The 21,130-nt window shown below is 41.8% G+C and overlaps 1 protein-coding gene across 3 annotated transcripts in view; it reads right to left on the bottom strand.

Annotated features, from left to right (window-relative positions):
- Nucleotides 1-630: 630 nt before the first annotated feature.
- The window catches only part of PLD1 (phospholipase D1), a 452,191-nt gene continuing 431,691 nt past the window's right edge, over nucleotides 631-21,130 (bottom strand). For all 3 annotated transcript variants that reach the window (XM_069727329.1, XM_069727327.1, XM_069727330.1), the window contains 3 exons: nucleotides 4,441-4,594; nucleotides 4,029-4,146; nucleotides 631-3,129 (listed from right to left, as the gene is read on the bottom strand). In XM_069727329.1, the coding sequence (XP_069583430.1) occupies nucleotides 2,905-3,129; nucleotides 4,029-4,146; nucleotides 4,441-4,594 (497 nt within the window). In that variant the 3' untranslated portion in view covers nucleotides 631-2,904. The remainder of the gene's footprint in view (nucleotides 3,130-4,028; nucleotides 4,147-4,440; nucleotides 4,595-21,130) is intronic.

The following is a 21,130-nucleotide window of genomic DNA, read 5'->3' as shown; positions in this document are numbered from 1 at the left end:
AAAAAAAAAAAAAAAAAAAAATTGTTTTCGGATTCCACATTGTCCTGTGTAAACAGGACCTGTGCTGCCAAGAGCAATGGAAGCCTGTGCACACAGATTATTACTTATCGTTCTGTGTGCATCTGAAACTTGGTCTGTCTGTTGGAACAGGCCACTAGGGAAGAGTCAGAAAGCCATAAAACGGATGAGGATCGCAATGCTCGGACTGGCAGTCGGCTCTCCAGAGTTTGACAGCTGCATAGAAATACATGTTGTCCTGCTTGGGTCAGGAGAGAACACAGCCAGTCCGAGCATTGCCTTGTGATCCTCGTCTGAGTTATGCTACTGACTCTTCCCTATGTTGGATGATTGTATTAGGAAAGTGTAGTCTGTACCCCACACACTACTATGCAGTAACCGCTGACTTTCTCACTACATAGGAGGGCAGCTAAGTTATTAGGAATGTGTATTTACCGTTTTCTGCAGCAATAAGCAGAATTGTGAATGCAGCAGGGAATTAAGACTTACAAAGAGATCCAGATAAGAAGTATTGGCTTGACATGTTCATTTATATAAAATACAGTCTATATTTTTGACATGTTCATTTATATAAAATAGTCTATATTTTTCTATTTTTTTTACATTCTTTTTCATTTAATCTAAAAATACATGTAATTATATATTTCTTTAATCTCACATCATGTATCTTACAAGAAAAACAGCTCTTGTAAATTAACGGAATTTACTATAAATTAAATGTGAAATCAGAATATTTCTAACACTTAAAACAAACAACTAAAAATAAAGACATACAGCTACAAGATAAGGAGGATGACTCCCCAATGGCGTGAAGCTGATCGGAATATGTGACGTGTGCAATTTAAAATGAAGGACCGTAGTAACACTAAATCTCATGTTGACATTTACTATGGCTGAAATGGAGGACAAAAAGGTGAACATGCTTCAAGCATCAATTTCACTTCAGTCACATTATATTTTGTAATCTAGAGCTGCTATAAGATTTTTGTTTTGTTGGACCTGTACATGGTGGACTCTACAGAATCTAGATTATATATGTTGTAGTCTTTAAAGTAGGCAATGTAAGTGTTCGTCTAAATTATTATTGGCGTTTGTCAGGAGAGTGTGACAGTACTTCCAATGGTAGAATTGTCAATACAGATTTAACCTACGATACATGTTATATAAACCATCATAAAAATCATGTATGACCAAATTTGTCTTGTTAAGATTAGTGTTGAGTGAGCGCGCTGAGGTGCTAACAGGGCATCTTCATACTCGAATGCTATGTTCGAGTCACCGCATCTGCACGTGTTCATGTTGTGGAACAGCCAATAGGCATGCAGCTGCGGTGACTATTTTTCGAGCACGCCGAAGATACCCTGTTAGCACCAGAGTGCGCTCAGATAACGCCTTATCCCAGCACGTTCGCTTAACACTAGTTAAGATGTAATCATTTATAAAATTATGACTACAGGTGAACCTAGCACCTACCATTAAAGTTCAATAGTCATGAGATTGTGGCACTTTCAATACAGTCATAAGACGCTTATATTCTGCCAGATTGGAGGACAGCCCCCACAAACAGGGTTCTCCTCAAGTGCTACCCTGCATGCTGGATCTTTACACAAGGACTACTGCTGGAGGTCTTCACTCATTAGCATCACGCTGGCAACTTATAGATGTTTGTATTTAATGAACATCTAACTATAATGAAACATGTTCTATATTATGTGGCTCTGAGTTGGTTGGTCTGCGGCATTCATTTACAGAACAACTACATTTTGTATATAAATATTTGCACAGAAGCTTATGCCAATTAATATTAATTTCATGCAAGAGTTAAAATGATATGCAAATATCAATTTCATTGTTATACAGAATTCAGTACAAAAATTAATTGAAGACACAGTATTCAGCCTGCATCATTCCCATTAAAGAAGTTAGAACAACTTGTATAGGGATTCGTATAGAAACCCAGAAGAAAAAGCCAATGAATGTTAAGATTGCCCTTACAAAATAATAGCTAAAATAAAAGGGACACTTTAAACGAAATTGCCTATAATTATTCCTGTACTTTAACCATGGGTTACCTATGGCTCAAAATTTATGTAAATGTTTAAGAGTGCCCCATACAGTGATATCCAAGTATATGCCATGTGTAACTCAATAAATACAAAGTGACAAGTAGAGTTTATGGGTGAACATACAATAAAGTGATTTTCTATGGCACGGTCTCATATGCAGATGTAGTTGGCACATGGATTTCACGACAAGTTATAATCCTCCTACAGGACAGATCACAGAAAAGACAAAGGTCCTACTTCCCATCTGTTTACTAGCAACTGGCAGCACATGGCACCAAATGCAATTAGCAGCTTTGTTTGCCAAAAGGAAGGTTAGTGTTCATTAATAATAATATGGACGTTCAGGCTCCCTGGCTACTCGGCCACTTTGATCTGCAGTTCACGACAGCTGGGTAGTGGCATGGTTCTGTAGCATTTACGGTAAGAAACCATTATAGACTTTGGTCTGCAAAAGAATAAGTGGTTAGACAACTATGACGAGTGCAGTAAGCCATACACTGCATGTAACACATACAGTGATCAACCAAATAGCCATTTAGCCTGTACACTAATTACAGTAAAATGGTAAAATGGGAACACAAGTGGCAGGAGAAAATTCGACACATCTATTACAACTTACATTAAAAGTGATGTATCCCATCACACAATGTGCCATTAAGGAAATTAATAAAAAAAAAGGAAATCAGTAAAAGTGTGTACTCAATGACTTAAAAGTAAAGCAAGTTAAAAAGATTTAGTGTCCACTTGTATGGTCCCTGAATCTGTATAAAGTTTCTCGGCTACGCAGATTTGTTTTCGTTTTACAAACAGAACAATCCTTTCAAGTCCAGGTTTCCATGGGCACAATAGCCTCCTTGGTTCCCACGGATGGCAAGAGGTTTTCTCCAGAAAGGAATAAAAAGGGTAGCTGGACGGCAAAACCACGAATTCTCTGTACTTCTTCCTGTGCTTTGACACGATCATGTGTGGCCAGACCGGATTTGGCAAGGAAATCCGGCAGGTGGAAAAAGTTTTGTACATCATCACTTGGAAGACATCGGAACACCTAGATTTGTAAAAGAAATACAAAGAAATTCTCATATTGTATGAATCATAGCTTCTGCACATTAAAAAGGAGGTATAACTTTTTTGTTAAAAAATGTCCTTGGCAACAAATCAGATTTATATTATTTTTTAAACTCAATGCTGCAATGAATCAGTAAAGTCGTCAGTAAACTAGCATGCACGTCATCGTAACACAATGCAAATAATTATGTCTCAAAGAATAAGTCCAGAAATGGCAACTTTTCTGGAGATTTTCTGTACAATGCATGTGCATTCTGAGAAAGGCAGCCACATGTAGAAGACTTTTTTCATGCAGAGAAGCACAATGAAAATTTTAAAATCTACAACATGTTAATTCTGGAGGGAGAATAAAGTGATTATTGACCTCACCACTATCCTCACCCTATTAATGTATACATGCTGAAATCTGAGGTAATTACACTTATATGCATGTAACATGTAGATTTGGGCTCTGGCATCACTGATCTGTGGCAAGAACCTAGATGAAAATACAATTGTGGAAAGCAGAGGAATGAATCTGAGAGGTTGGATGGGAATACAGAGGTTAATGGTTCCCAACCAAGTCATGGATGTATACTAAGCAGGATTTCCGAGTTTCCCAGGAAAAATCTGCCCCTGTACTGGACTCAAACTGGACACCAAGCCATTAAATTTTAGCATCTGTTTTTATGAAAGTCCATGGAAGTATTGTTACTTTAAAGGAAAATAGGGAGAATTATTAGGAGCCTCCAGATTTCTTTGCTCATTGTAGACAACTTGTAAGTGGTATTAACTTAGACTAGACAATCCTAGAATGCTACATAATTGGTTCATTTCTATACTGTCTAAGTTTGGTTAATCTGCCCCAACGTTGCCAAATAAACCCACTATAATACCTACCTTGTCAAATATGGTTGTGTTGCGAGCAGTTGTGGCCACCCACACCTCTTTGAAAAACCTGTCACTAATGGGGTCCTGGATATTGACAGATGGGTCATTAAGGCAACCAAGGAGAAGCCTGGAAGAGAACATAGGATGAAGTTGATTCAATGTTATCTTGAGAGGAGTGTGGGCAGACATATTATAGCACTTTATAAACTTTTGTGGACTTTCGTGTTCACTGTAGCACAGAAAAAGAGGAAGAAAGACAATTATGTGGCTGGTGAGGATTTTGCTTTTCCAGGCATATCTTAAGATGACAGTCATTAGTCAATATAAATCTTATATTAGATGTGTCGCAGTTAAACTGTGAAGGTGTCAGGGCATATGAGGTTTATAGAGTGCTCATATTATTCCCGAAGACTTGATATACCTGAAACAATGCATCCGAAGTGACAGGGCAAATTTCCCAGCTTCATAAGTCTCTCCATCCATGACTGAGGGAACATTCTCTGTGTCTTGTATAATAACAGCCATCTCGCTGTCACGCTTTCCCATCATGCTGCGGTCATTAATATTAGCTGAACCTGAAAGGGTGAAGGAAAATGATGAATTCGCTTATTAGCAGAGACGTTATCAAATAAGAATGAAATTCTAGGGACAGTGTCCATGTCTATATCACAAGTGTGCCAGTCCCAAAGCACACCAGCAGCTGTACAACATGGCGACGTCATTGTTCTAACATGAGAATGGTTAGACGCGTCCACAGAACACCACAACACTGTATACTTATACCCGTGCCATAATTAGCAATAAACACTAATATGATTCTATATAAGTGACTAGTGCTCTGTGGAAAAAATGTGGACAAAAACCACTAACAAGGGACAGGGGCAACCACAACCAAAGTATAGATCAGTACCAGATAGGACACCAAGCAAAGGGTAGGTATAAAATGCCTTTATTATGAATGGTTGGCAAATATATGTATTTTTAAATCATAATTTGTGCGCACAACAGGACAAAAAAAGTTATAGACTAATAATATAAAAACAATGTATATATAAATATATATATAAAAAAGGAAGATGGTAAGGACTGACCCAAAAATATATTTATATGTCTAAAGGTAGGAGCTATATATATATATATATGGGGGCTATATATATATACAGTGGGGCAAAAAAGTATTTAGTCAGTCAGCAATAGTGCAAGTTCCACCACTTAAAAAGATGAGAGGTGTCTGTAATTTACATCTTAGGTAGACCTCAACTATGGGAGACAAACTGAGAAAAAAAAATCCAGAAAATCACATTGTCTGTTTTTTTATCATTTTTTTTGCATATTATGGTGGAAAATAAGTATTTGGTCAGAAACAAACAATCAAGATTTCTGGCTCTCACAGACCTGTAACTTCTTCTTTAAGAGTCTCCTCTTTCCTCCACTCATTACCTGTAATAATGGCACCTGTTTAAACTTGTTATCAGTATAAAAAGACACCTGTGCACACGCTCAAACAGTCTGACTCCAAACTCCACTATGGTGAAGACCAAAGAGCTGTCAAAGGACACCAGAAACAAAATTATAGCCCTGCACCAGGCTGGGAAGACTGAATCTGCAATAGCCAACCAGCTTGGAGTGAAGAAATCAACAGTGGGAGCAATAATTAGAAAATGGAAGACATACAAGACCACTGATAATCTCCCTCGATCTGGGGCTCCACACAAAATCCCACCCCGTGGGGTCAGAATGATCACAAGAACGGTGAGCAAAAATCCCAGAACCACGCGGGGGGACCTAGTGAATGAACTGCAGAGAGCTGGGACCAATGTAACAAGGCCTACCATAAGTAACACACTGCGCCACCATGGACTCAGATCCTGCAGTGCCAGACGTGTCCCACTGCTTAAGCCAGTACATGTCCGGGCCCGTCTGAAGTTTGCTAGAGAGCATTTGGATGATCCAGAGGAGTTTTGGGAGAATGTCCTATGGTCTGATGAAACCAAACTGGAACTGTTTGGTAGAAACACAACTTGCCGTGTTTGGAGGAAAAAGAATACTGAGTTGCATCCATCAAACACCATACCTACTGTAAAGCATGGTGGTGGAAACATCATGCTTTGGGGCTGTTTCTCTGCAAAGGGGCCAGGACGACTGATCCGGGTACATGAAAGAATGAATGGGGCCATGTATCGTGAGATTTTGAGTGTAAACCTCCTTCCATCAGCAAGGGCATTGAAGATGAAACGTGGCTGGGTCTTTCAACATGACAATGATCCAAAGCACACCGCCAGGGCAACAAAGGAGTGGCTCCTTAAGAAGCATTTCAAGGTCCTGGAGTGGCCTAACCAGTCTCCAGATCTCAACCCTATAGAAAACCTTTGGAGGGAGTTGAAAGTCCGTGTTGCCAAGCGAAAAGCCAAAAACATCACTGCTCTAGAGGAGATCTGCATGGAGGAATGGGCCAACATACCAACAACAGTGTGTGGCAACCTTGTGAAGACTTACAGAAAACGTTTGACCTCTGTCATTGCCAACAAAGGATATATTACAAAGTATTGAGATGAAATTTTGTTTCTGACCAAATACTTATTTTCCACCATAATATGCAAATTAAATGTTAAAAAAACAGACAATGTGATTTTCTGGATTTTTTTTTCTCAGTTTGTCTCCCATAGTTGAGGTCTACCTATGATGTAAATTACAGACGCCTCTCATCTTTTTAAGTGGTGGAACTTGCACTATTGCTGACTGACTAAATACTTTTTTGCCCCACTGTATGTATGTATATATATATATATATATATATATATATATATATATATATATATATATATATATATAGCGCTTAGGCGTCTCAGTAGCCACCCCCTGACGAAGGATTCCAAAACGCGCGTCGGGGTGCGTTCTTACAAGGACTTGGCTGACCCTCATTGTTTTATTAAAAGGTATAGTGTGCTTCTCCCTATTAATTATATTTTTGCACTCAGTGGTGTGACTTTTCTTGCCGGACTTTTCCTGCAGCTACATTTGGTGTCTCAGCAGATCTCTTTGCTGACACCAGAACACATTCTCTGGTTGGATTTTATTTAAAGGCATAGTGTGCTTCTCCCTATCAATTATATTTTGCACCATGTGGTGGTACTTTTCCTGCAGCCCCATTTGGTAATTCAGCAGACTTTGTGCTGACACCAGTATATATCTTCTGGCTGGATTGTTTATTTTAGGCTATATGTACCGCCATTCAGTGCACCTTTGTTCCTTTGCAATTTTGCACAATTCCACTTAGCACTTTATTTCATATAACTGTGTGTGACTGATACTTGAATCATTGCTTATTTGCACATTTTTTCACTGTACACTTTCTATATATAATCATTGATATTGTCACGTTGCACTTTAGTGCGTTTGTTTCCTATATACTATTTTTGGAATTTCATTCCATTTTTTTAGTCCTTTTTCCCCCTTTTCGTTGTTTTTCATTATTAGTCACTATTTTTGGTATAATATTTAATAATTTTTTGGGGGTATTTTATGTGTGTATTGCTATATATAATTTTTTTTATTTTTAGGGGTTGCTCCTACCTTTAGACATATAAATATATTTTTGGGTCAGTCCTTACCATCTTCCTTTTTTATATATATATTTATATATACATTGTTTTTATATTATTAGTCTATAACTTTTTCTGTCCTGTTGTGCGCACAAATTATGATTTAAAAATACATATATTTGCCAACCATACATAATAAAGGCATTTTATACCTACCCTTTTGCTTGGTGTCCTATCTGGTACTGATCTATACTTTGGTTGTGGTTGCCCCTGCAACATGAGAATGGGACTTTGCAAGCCTCGCTGTGTCTCTGGAACCAGGGAAAAGAATTGCTAAGCACTAAATGTTTTTCGCTCATAAGTTTCTTTCTCCCTAATTTGTAACTACATGTAATTATTGCCAAGGGTGTTACTAAGTGTTACTTACAGGCTCATGCTTTGTATTCAACATCCTTCAGCTCCAGACATTTCAAAACATCAGCCATTGTTCTCATCTGTACAAATTCTCTATACTATTCTCAGTATGGGGATAAGAAGCCCATTAATAAACAGACAATGCAGAAAACATAGGGACTACCATGATTTTATAGGTTTGGTAAATACAAAAGATGCCCGTACAAATTAGATGAATGCCGGCCAAATCAGCAATGTTAGGCAGGACTATCTGACTATTGCATAACGTGAAGGAGGGTCAATCATCTCTAGATGGAAAACGTTGTGGGAAAGAAGAGTTGAGTATGATGAGTTTTTCTAGGAAGACATTGTGTGGTCTGGCATCAGCCTATTCCTCTGCCAAAGGCTTGTTCACTACTTTGATATGGGTGACCTATCCTAAGGAGAAGTCATTAATATCGTATCTGCTATTACCAGTCCTGGAAGAACATTACTGCTCAATTCAAGATTTAGTGGTCATTGCTGAGAACTGAACCTCAGCTCCTATTTAATCAGCTATGGCCACCCCATGAGCTGATCATCAATATTCAATATCTAACTATTGAACAACCCCTTCAAAAAACTATGCATGTTTGGCCGAGATGAGCAAACGTGTATGTGGAAATCAGACAACTATATAATGTTTAAGACCACCTTACGTCCTAGCTGAAAGTGGTGTGGTGATGAAATGTGTATGACAGTGGACTAACATTGACATATTCTCTCTTAGGCTATGTGTGCACGTTGAGAATTTGCTTGCTGAAATTTCTGCAAGGTTTCAGCATCTCTTGGCAGGAAAAACGATGCGGAAAAAACACGCATTTTTGTACAGCAATGAATGCTTTTTTGAGCTAAATAAAGATTTATTATTAAAAATTTTGTGATGTAATGTCTTGGATCAACACCACCTTTTTCATGCTGATGCAGTGTGATATCAGGGTAATGGGATTAGGGCTTGGTGTCAGCAGCTGTCATTGACACCAAGCCCTAGGCTTAGTAATGAAAAGGTGTCAGCCCGACACCTTCACCACTAAACTGATAAGTAAACACAAACACATTGTCACCAGCCTATGTAGGAGCGTAAACAGAACGAAAGTACATAGGCTGTAACCAGACAACAAATGTTAAATTTTTAATCAACAGAGGGAAAGCCAATGGCTGAGGGTTGATGTCAATATTCTGGGAAGGAGCCAATAGCCATAAAGGTTCCCAGGCTATTAATATCAGCTCACAGTTGTTTGCTTAGCCTTTACGGGCTAGTTCACAGAGGGACCCCAGAATTTTTTTTTACATAGGGTCCCCCTATAAAATCTAACCAGCAAAAGCTAGGCAAACAATTGCGGGCTGATATTGATAGCCTAGGAAGGGGCCATGGATATTGGCCCCCTCCCAGACTAAAACCATAAGCTCTCAGCCGCCCCAGAATAGGTGCATCTATAAGATACACCAAATATGGCGCTTAGCTTGGCTCTTCCCACTTGCCCTGCAGTGTTGGCAAGTGGGGTTCATATTTGTGGGGTTCATATTTGTGGGGTTGATGTCACCTTTGTATTGTCAGGTGACATCAGTCCCACAGGTTAGTAATGGAGAGGCATCTATAGTAAACCCAGAGTGATATTGTATAAAAACACACAGAATAAAGTCTTTTATTTGAAATAATGACACAGACTCCTTTAATGAATCTTAAACCATACTTACTGAATGCCTAATCCACCGAAGCCAAAGTCTCCTGCAACAAAAATATAATAAACCACAATATTCCTCGTCTGTCCGCAGAGAAGGTAATCCATAATGTCCCACGATGATCCTGATGACATCGAGAGCAGTTACTAATGTGAATGCTCTCAAAGACAGCTAGCGATACATTTACAGGAGGTAATCGCTCTCAGTGTATCACTGAGCTGCCGTAAGAGTTCACTGGAGCGGTGCCGTGAGAGCATCGAAGCGGTGCCGTGAGAGCATCGAAGCGGTGCCGTGAGAGCATCGAAGCGGTGCCGTGAGAGCATCGAAGCGGTGCCGTGAGAGCATCGAAGCGGTGCCGTGAGAGCATCGAAGCGGTGCCGTGAGAGCATCGAAGCGGTGCCGTGAGAGCATCGAAGCAGATGAACTCCGGTGTACTCTCTCATGGCAGCTCAGTGATACACTGCGGTAGTGAGTACCTCCTGTCAGTGTATCGCCGGCGGCAGGGTAAAGCGGTCTGTTCTACATGTGAGATAGCCGTGGGATTATGTGGACTATGGCAAAAAGGTGAGTATGTGGTGGTTTGCTTTACATTATTTCTAGGAGAAGAGGGCATCGGGGATTTGGTGTTGAGTATAATGGGTTTTTATTTTTATGTGAATGTGTACGTAATTATTTTACTTTTTTCCCAACTGTGAGCACAGGCGCCAGTGGATGATACTATAATGGGTTTTTATTTTTATGTGAATGTGTAGGTAATTGTTTTACTCTTTTTTCCCAACTGTGAGCACAGGCGTCAGCAGATGAGACTACGTCTCCCATCAGCGACACCTGCTGTCACTGTTATCAGTGACAGCAGACGTAGCCCGATGGGAGCAGTAGTCTCATCAGCCCACAACTGCAGTAAGCTTTTTACCGCAGGTCACCGCTGCGGGTCACAGTTAGAGTTATGGGGTCCAGCTGACAACTGATAGCATGATCCCGCTGCGCTCTGACCGACGGTCTTACCGGCGGTTCTGTTACCGCCAATCAGAACCACTGCACCGATGTTTCCCATGCTGTCACACAGATGACAGCATGGGAAACACCATAGGAAGCAGGTAAAACGCAAAACAAAACCGCAAACATTTTTATACCTGCATTTTTGCTGCAGATTTGATTGACTTCAATTGAGTCATTGGATGAAAAACGTTGCAGAAATGCACAAAGGATTGACATGCTGCAGAAAAAAACACACTGCAAATACATTAAGTGGTGCCCGCTTCATTTAAGTTTTGAAAAAAAAAAAAAAAAAGTGGTGTACTGTTAAGAACGATACTGTATGGGAAGAGAACAATGTTAGCAATCATTCTGCCTCCACCATTGTTCACAGGTCAGTGTAAACTTTTGGATTTGTATATAGTCGATTGGTGCTTGTATGGACCCAATACGTCACACCTAAATAAACCATCAGTTTCACAATTAATTTGACAATGGAACTAGCAAACTTTCCTTTTTTAAGAGATGGGGAATAGTGTAAAGTCACCACTACTGATCTCATGAGGAAACATTACATTTTGGAAGGCAGATTTCAGGAAGATGTAAAGTGCATCCCTTGATCTCTTGCACCACAGAGAAAATGACGTAGTGCCTTCAAAGGACCGGGATATAGACACTTTCTGTGTTAAATTAACCAAACTATGAACTGCAGTGCGCATGTAAGTGGATATTATGAATTTAATGGATATGGAGGATATGATGAACAAAAACCCCCCAAAAACGACCGGTTTTGAAAAATCACGTGTCCATCCTAAATGTAGGATTGTACCTAGTTCATCACCACATCTCAAGAATGGAGGAGAAACAGATGGCAGTATAAAAACGTGTAGTGTGTATGGCACCCTGTACCAGCACAGGAGGAACCCAAAATCAGCCTTGTGTATTCTACTAGCTACAGGAGATCAGAGCGTAACTGTGTATAAGCAGTCATTCCGTTTGGCCGAGAAAGTAACACCCAGGCAGACATATGCTCGGTTCTACAAAGGCTGGGTCAGATGCCAATTTAATTAGGATTTTAGTGGCCACATTATGGCTTTTAATCATGTATAACTTAATGTGATCAGTTAACAATGTTTAGAACAGAAGCAGGATATTATTATACAGCAGGCAAACATTTAAGAATTAAAGGGGTAGTCCAGTACAGTGGAGCAGGTGTGAAGGGGTGGATAATAAGTTGGAGAAGTCAATATTTTACAAAGGCAGAATGGCATGGTGGAGAATATTGGTTTTCTTTCACAAATGGTCAATAAAATGTTTTAGTATGTGTGTAGTCTGAGAGGTGAAAGATAAATGCTGGGCGACTGACCAACTTCCCTGCAGCTCCGAGACTCCAGACTGAGGCGACATCCAATTTCAATGTTGTATACAACGTCAGAATAAAGCTTGTTACATATTCTCTACTAGACCAACAGAACTTCTTGGTCCAGGATTATTTCTTGAAGAAACTAACAAGCATTCAAAGACCCCACTTGCAAACAAATAGGAAAGCAAAGTTTTATTTTTGCTGGTCTTAAATTGTGCTTCGATTTTATTGGCCATATATACATCTGAAGAACCCAACTGGTCATTAAACTACTTCACTGGCCGTTAAAAAGCCTTCTGCAATTTAATACCTGTTAACTTCTTTCATTCTCCCATATTATATCACACATCCTACAGAAATTAGAGATATTTTTTGATTCGGCTACCTCAGGAAGCGGCGGGAGAAGCAGTTGTTATGGTGTATATAATGAATTTTTATAGTTTGTTCTCCTCTAAATCATTGATTTTTCCAGTGACTCATTTAATGGCGTTCATTAGAAGGCGGCTGTAGGTTGGGTGATTTGAGAGTTGTACACCGGAGCTTTAATAGCCATATTGCACTCTGCCCAATTCAGTGGCAGAAGGAGCCGATGGTATGAAGAAAAAAGCAGATTGTGGATAAAATATGCTTCTGTTTTCTATAATCCCCTGTGTGAGCTATAGTTATAAGGTAGATCTCACAAAAGGCAGACATATGCTCAGCTCTAGCAAAGGCTGGATCACATGATTAATTTGGATTTGGACATTATGGATTTCAATCATATTTCTTTATGTAATCAGCTATCAATGTTTAGAATAGGAGCAGGATATTATAATAAATCAGGCAATCATTTAGGGAATAAAGTTGTAGTCCAGTACTTTGATATTGATGATCTACCCTTAGCATAAGTCATAGATATGAGACCAGAGGGGCCCCAACGCCCTTCACCCCCACGATCAACTGAAATCAGCTATGGCTACAAATAAGGACCAGAAAAGCATAATTGCAGTGTTTAACAGCCGCTTCCGGGTTTCTATTTTATCTCTGTTCTCACCTTCCTGACCAGGCCAATTTTGTCAATTCTGATGACTGCCACTTTATGAGGTACAGGAAAGAAATATATCTTGGTACCGTGTTAGCCAGTAGATAGAAAAATATTTAGAATTGAGAGTCCTCAGTGGTTGATACCTTTTAATGGCCAACTGAAAAGATGGTAATAAATTGCAAGCTTTTGAGACTACACAGGTCTCTTCATCAGGCAAGGACTAAAACAAATTCTGAAGAATCACATATTTATGCACAACATAGTATAGAAAAAAAAAAAAGGGGGGGACCATGGATAAGCCAGGTGACATGAAGCAGAATTACCATGGGTGATACATACATGCTAGCCACCTTAGGGAGAGACCCAAGTTGGGCTAAATGTAGCGGGACGAAAGAGACCGAAAAGCCCTCTACTTAAAGGAAATACATAGTGGATGCTTTCCTGAAACGGAAAGTACTTGCAAGCAGCATAATACAAAGAATAGCAGGTTTACCCAGAATCCTTTGCAGTAGGCGGAGCTATGCAAATCATCTCTTTCCACCCCTGTCTAATCCACAGCGCTTGGAATCGCCAAGCGTGCAATGCTGCGGATTAGTTTCTAAATTTACACAGCCAACCAATTCCTACCTGTGGACACGTGTTTCGGGCTTTAGGCCCTCATCAGCACAGGGCTGGAATTGGTTGGCTGTATGGAGTGGGGCTCGGTGAGCAAGCGATACATACATGCTAGCCACCTTAGGGAGAGACCCAAGTTGGGCTAAATGTAGCGGGACGAAAGAGACCGAAAAGCCCTCTACTTAAAGGAAATACATAGTGGATGCTTTCCTGAAACGGAAAGTACTTGCAAGCAGCATAATACAAAGAATAGCAGGTTTACCCAGAATCCTTTGCAGTAGGCGGAGCTATGCAAATCATCTCTTTCCACCCCTGTCTAATCCACAGCGCTTGGAATCGCCAAGCGTGCAATGCTGCGGATTAGTTTCTAAATTTACACAGCCAACCAATTCCTACCTGTGGACACGTGTTTCGGGCTTTAGGCCCTCATCAGCACAGGGCTGGAATTGGTTGGCTGTATGGAGTGGGGCTCGGTGAGCAAGCGATACATACATGCTAGCCACCTTAGGGAGAGACCCAAGTTGGGCTAAATGTAGCGGGACGAAAGAGACCGAAAAGCCCTCTACTTAAAGGAAATACATAGTGGATGCTTTCCTGAAACGGAAAGTACTTGCAAGCAGCATAATACAAAGAATAGCAGGTTTACCCAGAATCCTTTGCAGTAGGCGGAGCTATGCAAATCATCTCTTTCCACCCCTGTCTAATCCACAGCGCTTGGAATCGCCAAGCGTGCAATGCTGCGGATTAGTTTCTAAATTTACACAGCCAACCAATTCAATCAAGAGATGATTTGCATAGCTCCGCCTACTGCAAAGGATTCTGGGTAAACCTGCTATTCTTTGTATTATGCTGCTTGCAAGTACTTTCCGTTTCAGGAAAGCATCCACTATGTATTTCCTTTAAGTAGAGGGCTTTTCGGTCTCTTTCGTCCCGCTACATTTAGCCCAACTTGGGTCTCTCCCTAAGGTGGCTAGCATGTATGTATCGCTTGCTCACCGAGCCCCACTCCATACAGCCAACCAATTCCAGCCCTGTGCTGATGAGGGCCTAAAGCCCGAAACACGTGTCCACAGGTAGGAATTGGTTGGCTGTGTAAATTTAGAAACTAATCCGCAGCATTGCACGCTTGGCGATTCCAAGCGCTGTGGATTAGACAGGGGTGGAAAGAGATGATTTGCATAGCTCCGCCTACTGCAAAGGATTCTGGGTAAACCTGCTATTCTTTGTATTATGCTGCTTGCAAGTACTTTCCGTTTCAGGAAAGCATCCACCATGGGTGATAAACAGTTACGTCCATAAATATTGGGCCAATTCTTAGATAAGGATTGTTTTATTGTCCTGTGATTAGGGTCTCTGTTGTGATGACCCCACATGGTCTGAGGGGCAAATTCCTTAGTTGATGTAAAAAGACATAAATCCATGCGACACATTCGTTCCTGCAGTGTGAGTGTCAAAGGTCGTCATCAGTTTATATTCTCAGACTCTCCTGTCTTTCTGCGATTTGAAGTTACCTTTTTGTATAAGTAATTTCATGTCCATAATGTTATGATTTGGGAGACAGAAATGTATTGCCACAGGTATATCCATTCTTTTTTCTCTTATTGTATGGTGGTGAGAATTTATCCTTGTTCTCAGTTTCAGCCCTGTCTCCCCCACATACAGACCCCCAGTTGGACATTTAGTACAAAGAAATAAGTACACCACATTAGAAGTGACGCAGCTGAAAGTACCTGGGATCTTGTAGTCCTGATGTGAATTGGGGATCTTTATCTTGTCCGTGGTCATTATAAATGGACAGGTTTTACATTTTTTCTGGTTGCAAGGAAAGGTACCTGCAGCTGTTGGAGAGGACAGGGAGCTCTTGACAATAATGCTTCTTAGATTTGGGGGCTGCCTAAAACACAGTAGTGGGGGGTCTGGAAAAATGGATTGTAATCAAGCATCTTTTTGCGGTAAAGGTTGTAATTTCCGTGCAGCTCCCCTTAGCACCTCCAGATTTGGATTGTAGGGGACTACTAGAGGTACCCGGTTATTTTCTTCTTTAGCTTTGTAATGTAGCAGGTGATTCCTTGATATTCTGGTGGCTCTTGTGATCTGATTTTCAATTGGCCGGCTTAGATGTCACCAAGCTAAGCCGGCTAAATGTCACCTTACAAAGGTGACATTAACCCCTTATTACCCCATAAGCCACCGCTACAGGGCAGTGAGAAGAGAGGCTAAGTGCCGGAATTGGCACATCTTGCAGATGCGCCATTTCTGGGGCGGCTGTGTGCTGGTGTTTGTAGCCGGGGGCGGCCAATATCCATGGCCCCTTCCTAGGCTATGATTATCAGCCTGCAGCTGTTTGCATAGCCTTTTCTGGCTATTAAAATAAGCCCCCCCCCAAAAAAGAAAAAAAATGGTGTGGAGCCCCCCTATTTTAGTAAAGGCTAAGTATACAGCTGCATGCTGAGATAGCCTGGGAAGCTCCATGGGTATTACCTGCTTCCCAGGCTATAAACATCGGCCCCCAGGCACTGGCTTTCCCTGTCTGGTGCAGAAAATAGCGCGGGAGCCCATGCCATTTAAAAAAAAAAATTAAACAGATATTGCATTTAAGGCCGGGATCACACTTGCAAGAAACTCGTACAAGTCTTGCACCTCAGTACCTGGCACTGCCACTGGCATTCGGACCGGAGCGTTCAGCTGCATAGAAATACATGCAGCCGCACGCTCCACTCCAGAGTTACGGGTATTGCGAGATTCTCAGATGTGTGATCCCGGCCTAACTCTTTATGTACCATTTTATTATCTTTATTACTAAACATCGGGCTTGGTATTATCTATATATATCTATCTATCGATATATCTATCCATCAATAGATACCGTATTTTTCCGACCATAAGACGCACATTTTTTCCTCCAAATTTGGGAGGAAAGTGTGGGTGCGTCTTATGGTACGGATGTAGCATGTGGGGAGGGGGGCAGCAGTGAGTGGGATCGCACTGTTATGCCACTTCAGGATGTCCCCGCTGCCCAGAATCAGCGCTGGGGAAACCATGTGGTCCGGATGATTAAGTGCAGTGAATATTCATCAGGAGCAGCAAATGAATACTGCACTTAAGCAGGGACACACATGGCTTCTCCAGCGCTGATTCCTGCAGCAGCTGGGGAGGTCTGTGTGTCCGGGGAAGGAGGAGGCAGCAGCAGCAGGGGCCAGAGGAGAGAGGAGATCGCTGCATACCTGCCTGCCATGCCTGGGCTGGACGCCAAGTGCTGTGCACAAACAGGACCTGTTTGATGTCAGGAGTGGGCGGGCTGGAGCATTACATGGCAGCACAGAGCCCTTCTTGACATCATCACAGGTCCTTCAGGCTCTCCACTAGAATCTGCAGCTTCCTCATAACCTGTGCTGTGGAAAGGAAACGAGGGAAGGCTCTGTGTGCAGTCATGGGATGCTTTTACCTCACCACAGTGGCTGGCTTCCACATTTAAGAGGTTAGTCTTTACAAAACACAATAAAGCACTCTGCCACTCCTTTGGTGAACTATAACTCCCAGCATGTCACAGGGTCTGCAGGACATGATGGGAGTTATGGTTCTCCCATGGGATTTTAAAGCAGCACTCCAGTGTTATTTTGCAGTGCTGGAGTGGTGCTTTAAATATAAGCCCTGTGCCCCCATTCTTGTACTCACCCTCCAGCATCTTCATATAGTACTGTACAGACACAACACTGGTCCCGCAGCTTCCAACATAATAACATACTATTATATATAATAACACCACATATAATAGTATGTTATTTATGTTATTAAATATTTTACCACATTTTTTTGCTTCAAATATTTTTTTTCACTATTTTCCACCTCTAAAACCTGAGTGCGCCTTATAGTCCGGTGCGTCTAAGGCCATGTTCACACAGTGCGTTTTTTACTGCGGAACCGCAGCGGTATTGCCGCTGCGGTTCCGCAGCAGTTTTCCATGCAGGGTACATAACAATGTAACCCTATGGAAAACAGTCACTGCTGTGCACATGGTCCGTAATTTCGTTTAAAAAGCCGCGCAGAATAGCTGCGGCAAAAAAGAAGGAGCATGTCACTTCTTTTTCCTGAACCGCAGCGGTTCTGCACCCATAGACCTCCATTGTGAGGTCAAAATCGCAGTAAAACCCGCAGATCAAAAATATATCTGCGGGTTTTACTGCGATTTGATGTGCAGAACCGCTGCAGCAGGAAGTGCGGGGGAGCGGGCGGAAGTGCGTGGGCGGAGTGTGGCTGCCCCCCCGTGCTCCGATCCCGCCCCCCCGTGCTCCGATGCCCTCCCCCCGTGCTCCGATGCCCCCCCCGTGCCCCGATGCCCCCCCCCGTGCCCTAATCTCCCCCCCTTATACTTACCCGGCGTCCCGGTGTCCGTCCGGCCGTCTTCTCCCTGGGCGCCGCCATCTTGCAAAATGGCGGGCGCATGCGCAGTGCGCCCGCCGAATCTGCCGGCCGGCAGATTCGCTCCAAAGTGCATTTTGATCACGGAGATATAACCTATCTCAGTGATCAAAATAAAAAAATAGTAAATGACACCCCCCCCCCACTTTGTCACCCCCATTGGTAGGGACAATAAAAAAATTAAGAATTTTTTTTTTTTTTCCACTAAGGTTAGAATAGGGGTAGGGGTAGGGTTAGGGGTAGGGTTAGGGGTAGGGTTAGGGGTAGGGTTAGGGGTAGGGTTAGGGGTAGGGTTAGGGGTAGAGTTAGGGGTAGAGTTAGGGTATTTTCAGCCCTAAAAAGCTTCCTAGGAAACACACAGTCTCTGCATAGAAAACTGCATAAAAAAAGGATAAAAAAACGCATCAAAAAACGCATCAAAAAACGCATCAAAAAAGGACAAAAAAAGGACCAAAAAAAGGACCTGCGTTTTCTGCCAAGAGCTGCAGTTTTTTAAAAAAACTGTCCTGAAAAAAAAAGGATGGAAATCCTGAACGTGTGAACATACCCTTATAGTCCGAAAAATACGGTATATATATCGATAGATACATAGATATATCTATAGATAGATAAATGATAGACATTCTTCAGTGGAGTATGTAAAAAAGGTTGGAGAAGGAAATCACATCACAATTCTTTTTTTTTGTGTATCTTTATTTACTTCCAAAACACATACAAATCCGCATGAAAATCAGCATAAAAAACGCAGGTGACTTGCCAGTGACCTCAGATGTAGATTTTACCAGCCTCAAATCCTGAGCAAATACTGAGTCATTCCTGACAGTGGAAACATACCCTTAAGGTACCGTCACACATAACGATATCGTTAACGATATCGTTGCTTTTTGTGATGTAGCAACGATATCGTTAAGGAAATCGTTATGTGTGACAGCGACCAACGATCAGGCTCCTGCTGGGAGATCGTTGGTCGCTGAGGAAAGTCCAGAACTTTATTTCGTCGCTGGACTTCCCGCTGACATCGCTGGATCGGCGTGTGTGACGCCGATCCAGCGATGTCTTCACTGGTAACCAGGGCAAACATCGGGTTACTAAGCGCAGGTCCGCACTTAGTAACCCGATGTTTACCCTGGTTACCAGCGTAAACGTTAAAAAAACAAACCGTACATACTTACCTTCAGCTGTCTGTCCCCGGTGCTGTGCTTCTCTGCACTCCTCCTGCATCCTGTGCCAGCGCCGGTCAGCCGGAAAGCAGAGCGGTGACGTCACCGCTGTGCTCTGCTTTCCGGCTGACCGGCGCTGACAGTGCAGAGGAAAGTAGAGCGCCGGGGACAGACAGCTAAAGGTACGTATGTAGTGTTTGTTTTTTTAACATTTACGCTGGTAACCAGGGTAAACATCGGGTTACTAAGCGCGGCCCTGCGCTTAGTAACCCGATGTTTACCCTGGTTACCGGGGACCTCGGGATCGTTGGTGGCGATCAAACAGCGACACTGCAGCGATCGACATCGTTGTCGGTAATGCTGCAGCGTCGCTTAGTGTGACGGTACCCTTAGGCTGCCGTCACACTAGCAGTATTTGGTCAGTATTTAACATCAGTATTTGTAAGCCAAAACCAGGAGTGGGTGATTAAATGCAGAAGTGGTGCATATGTTTCTATTATACTCTTCCTCTTATTGTTCTACTCCTGGTTTTGGCTTACAAATACTGATGTAAAATACTGACCAAATACTGCTAGTGTGACGGCAGCCTTATACTCACCTAAAAGACCGACACCCCCGGATCACAGGTCCTATAGTGTCCACAGCGCCTCGATCCGCCTCATTTTAGGGAATCTTCTGCCAGGGGTTCCATCTGAATCACATATTTCAGAGATTCACTCAAACCCCATTTGTAAGCGCTCAGTGCAGCGCTCAGGATAAATGTGTGCCGAGCCTTACTAAGACATTTGGGAGGCAGAATAAACAAATCAACAGCAGGTGAAGAATTGTTCAACAAGTACAACTTGTCCCACGACAAACAAGCCCTCACAAGGCCATATTGATTGAAAAATAAAAAAAGTTATGGCTCTGGGAAGAACAGGAGCAAAAAACAAAAACGCAAAAACAAAAATATTTCTGGTCGTGTAGGGGTTAATATTGTCAACTTTTAACCACTAACTGGAGTAGCTTCTGACATTTGACATGAAAACCTAGTGTACAGCTAGTTCGCATTACGGTTGCAGTAAATGTGGGCCGAATTTGCTCACGTGTGTGACGTCACCCCATCTCCTCCCCTTCTGGGAGTTTGCAAAAAGAGGAAAGCCATTTTGTTGGTGACTGCGATATCAACAAGTGTACAGTGTCACCGATAACTGCTATCAGGGTAGATTCTAGCTTTCTTTGTAAAATGGCGCCTCATACAGCAGTATAATAAAAACATCAAGTGAGTAAATGCAATTTTTTTCCTGCGTTTTGCAGTTTGTTTTTAAGGCATTCATTGTAAAAATTACTTGGCAACATAATTCTCCTGGTCAGTAGGATTGCGGCAACACTAAACTTGTTTAAATTGTTTTTATGGTAAAAAAATCCAAAAGTTCATGAAACTAAAAAAAAATTATGTATCTATATATCTAAATCTATCTATCTATCTATCTATCTATCTATCTATCTGAGATATATACAGTTGTGGCCAAAAGTATTGACACCCCTGCAATTCTGTCAGATAATGCTCAGTTTCTTCCTGAAAATGATTGCAATCACAAATTCTTTGGTATTATCTTCATTTAATTTGTCTTAAATGCAAAAACACAAAAGAGAATGAAGCAAAAAGCAAAACAGTGATCATTTCACACAAAACTCCAAAAATGGGCCAGACAAAAGTATTGTCACCCTCAGGCCTAATACTTGGTTGCACAACCTTTAGCCAAAATAACTGCGACCAACCGCTTCCGGTAACCATCAATGAGTTTCTTACAATGCTCTGCTGGAATTTTAGACCATTCTTCTTTGGCAAACTGCTCCAGGTCCCTGATATTTGAAGGGTGCCTTCTCCAAACTGCCATTTTTAGATCTCTCCACAG

Source organism: Ranitomeya imitator, chromosome 5 (genome assembly GCF_032444005.1).
Source record: "Ranitomeya imitator isolate aRanImi1 chromosome 5, aRanImi1.pri, whole genome shotgun sequence".
NCBI classification, from domain to species: Eukaryota; Metazoa; Chordata; class Amphibia; order Anura; family Dendrobatidae; genus Ranitomeya; species Ranitomeya imitator.
Note: the sequence above shows the minus strand (reverse complement) of the source record. Positions and strands in the feature narration are given on the sequence as shown.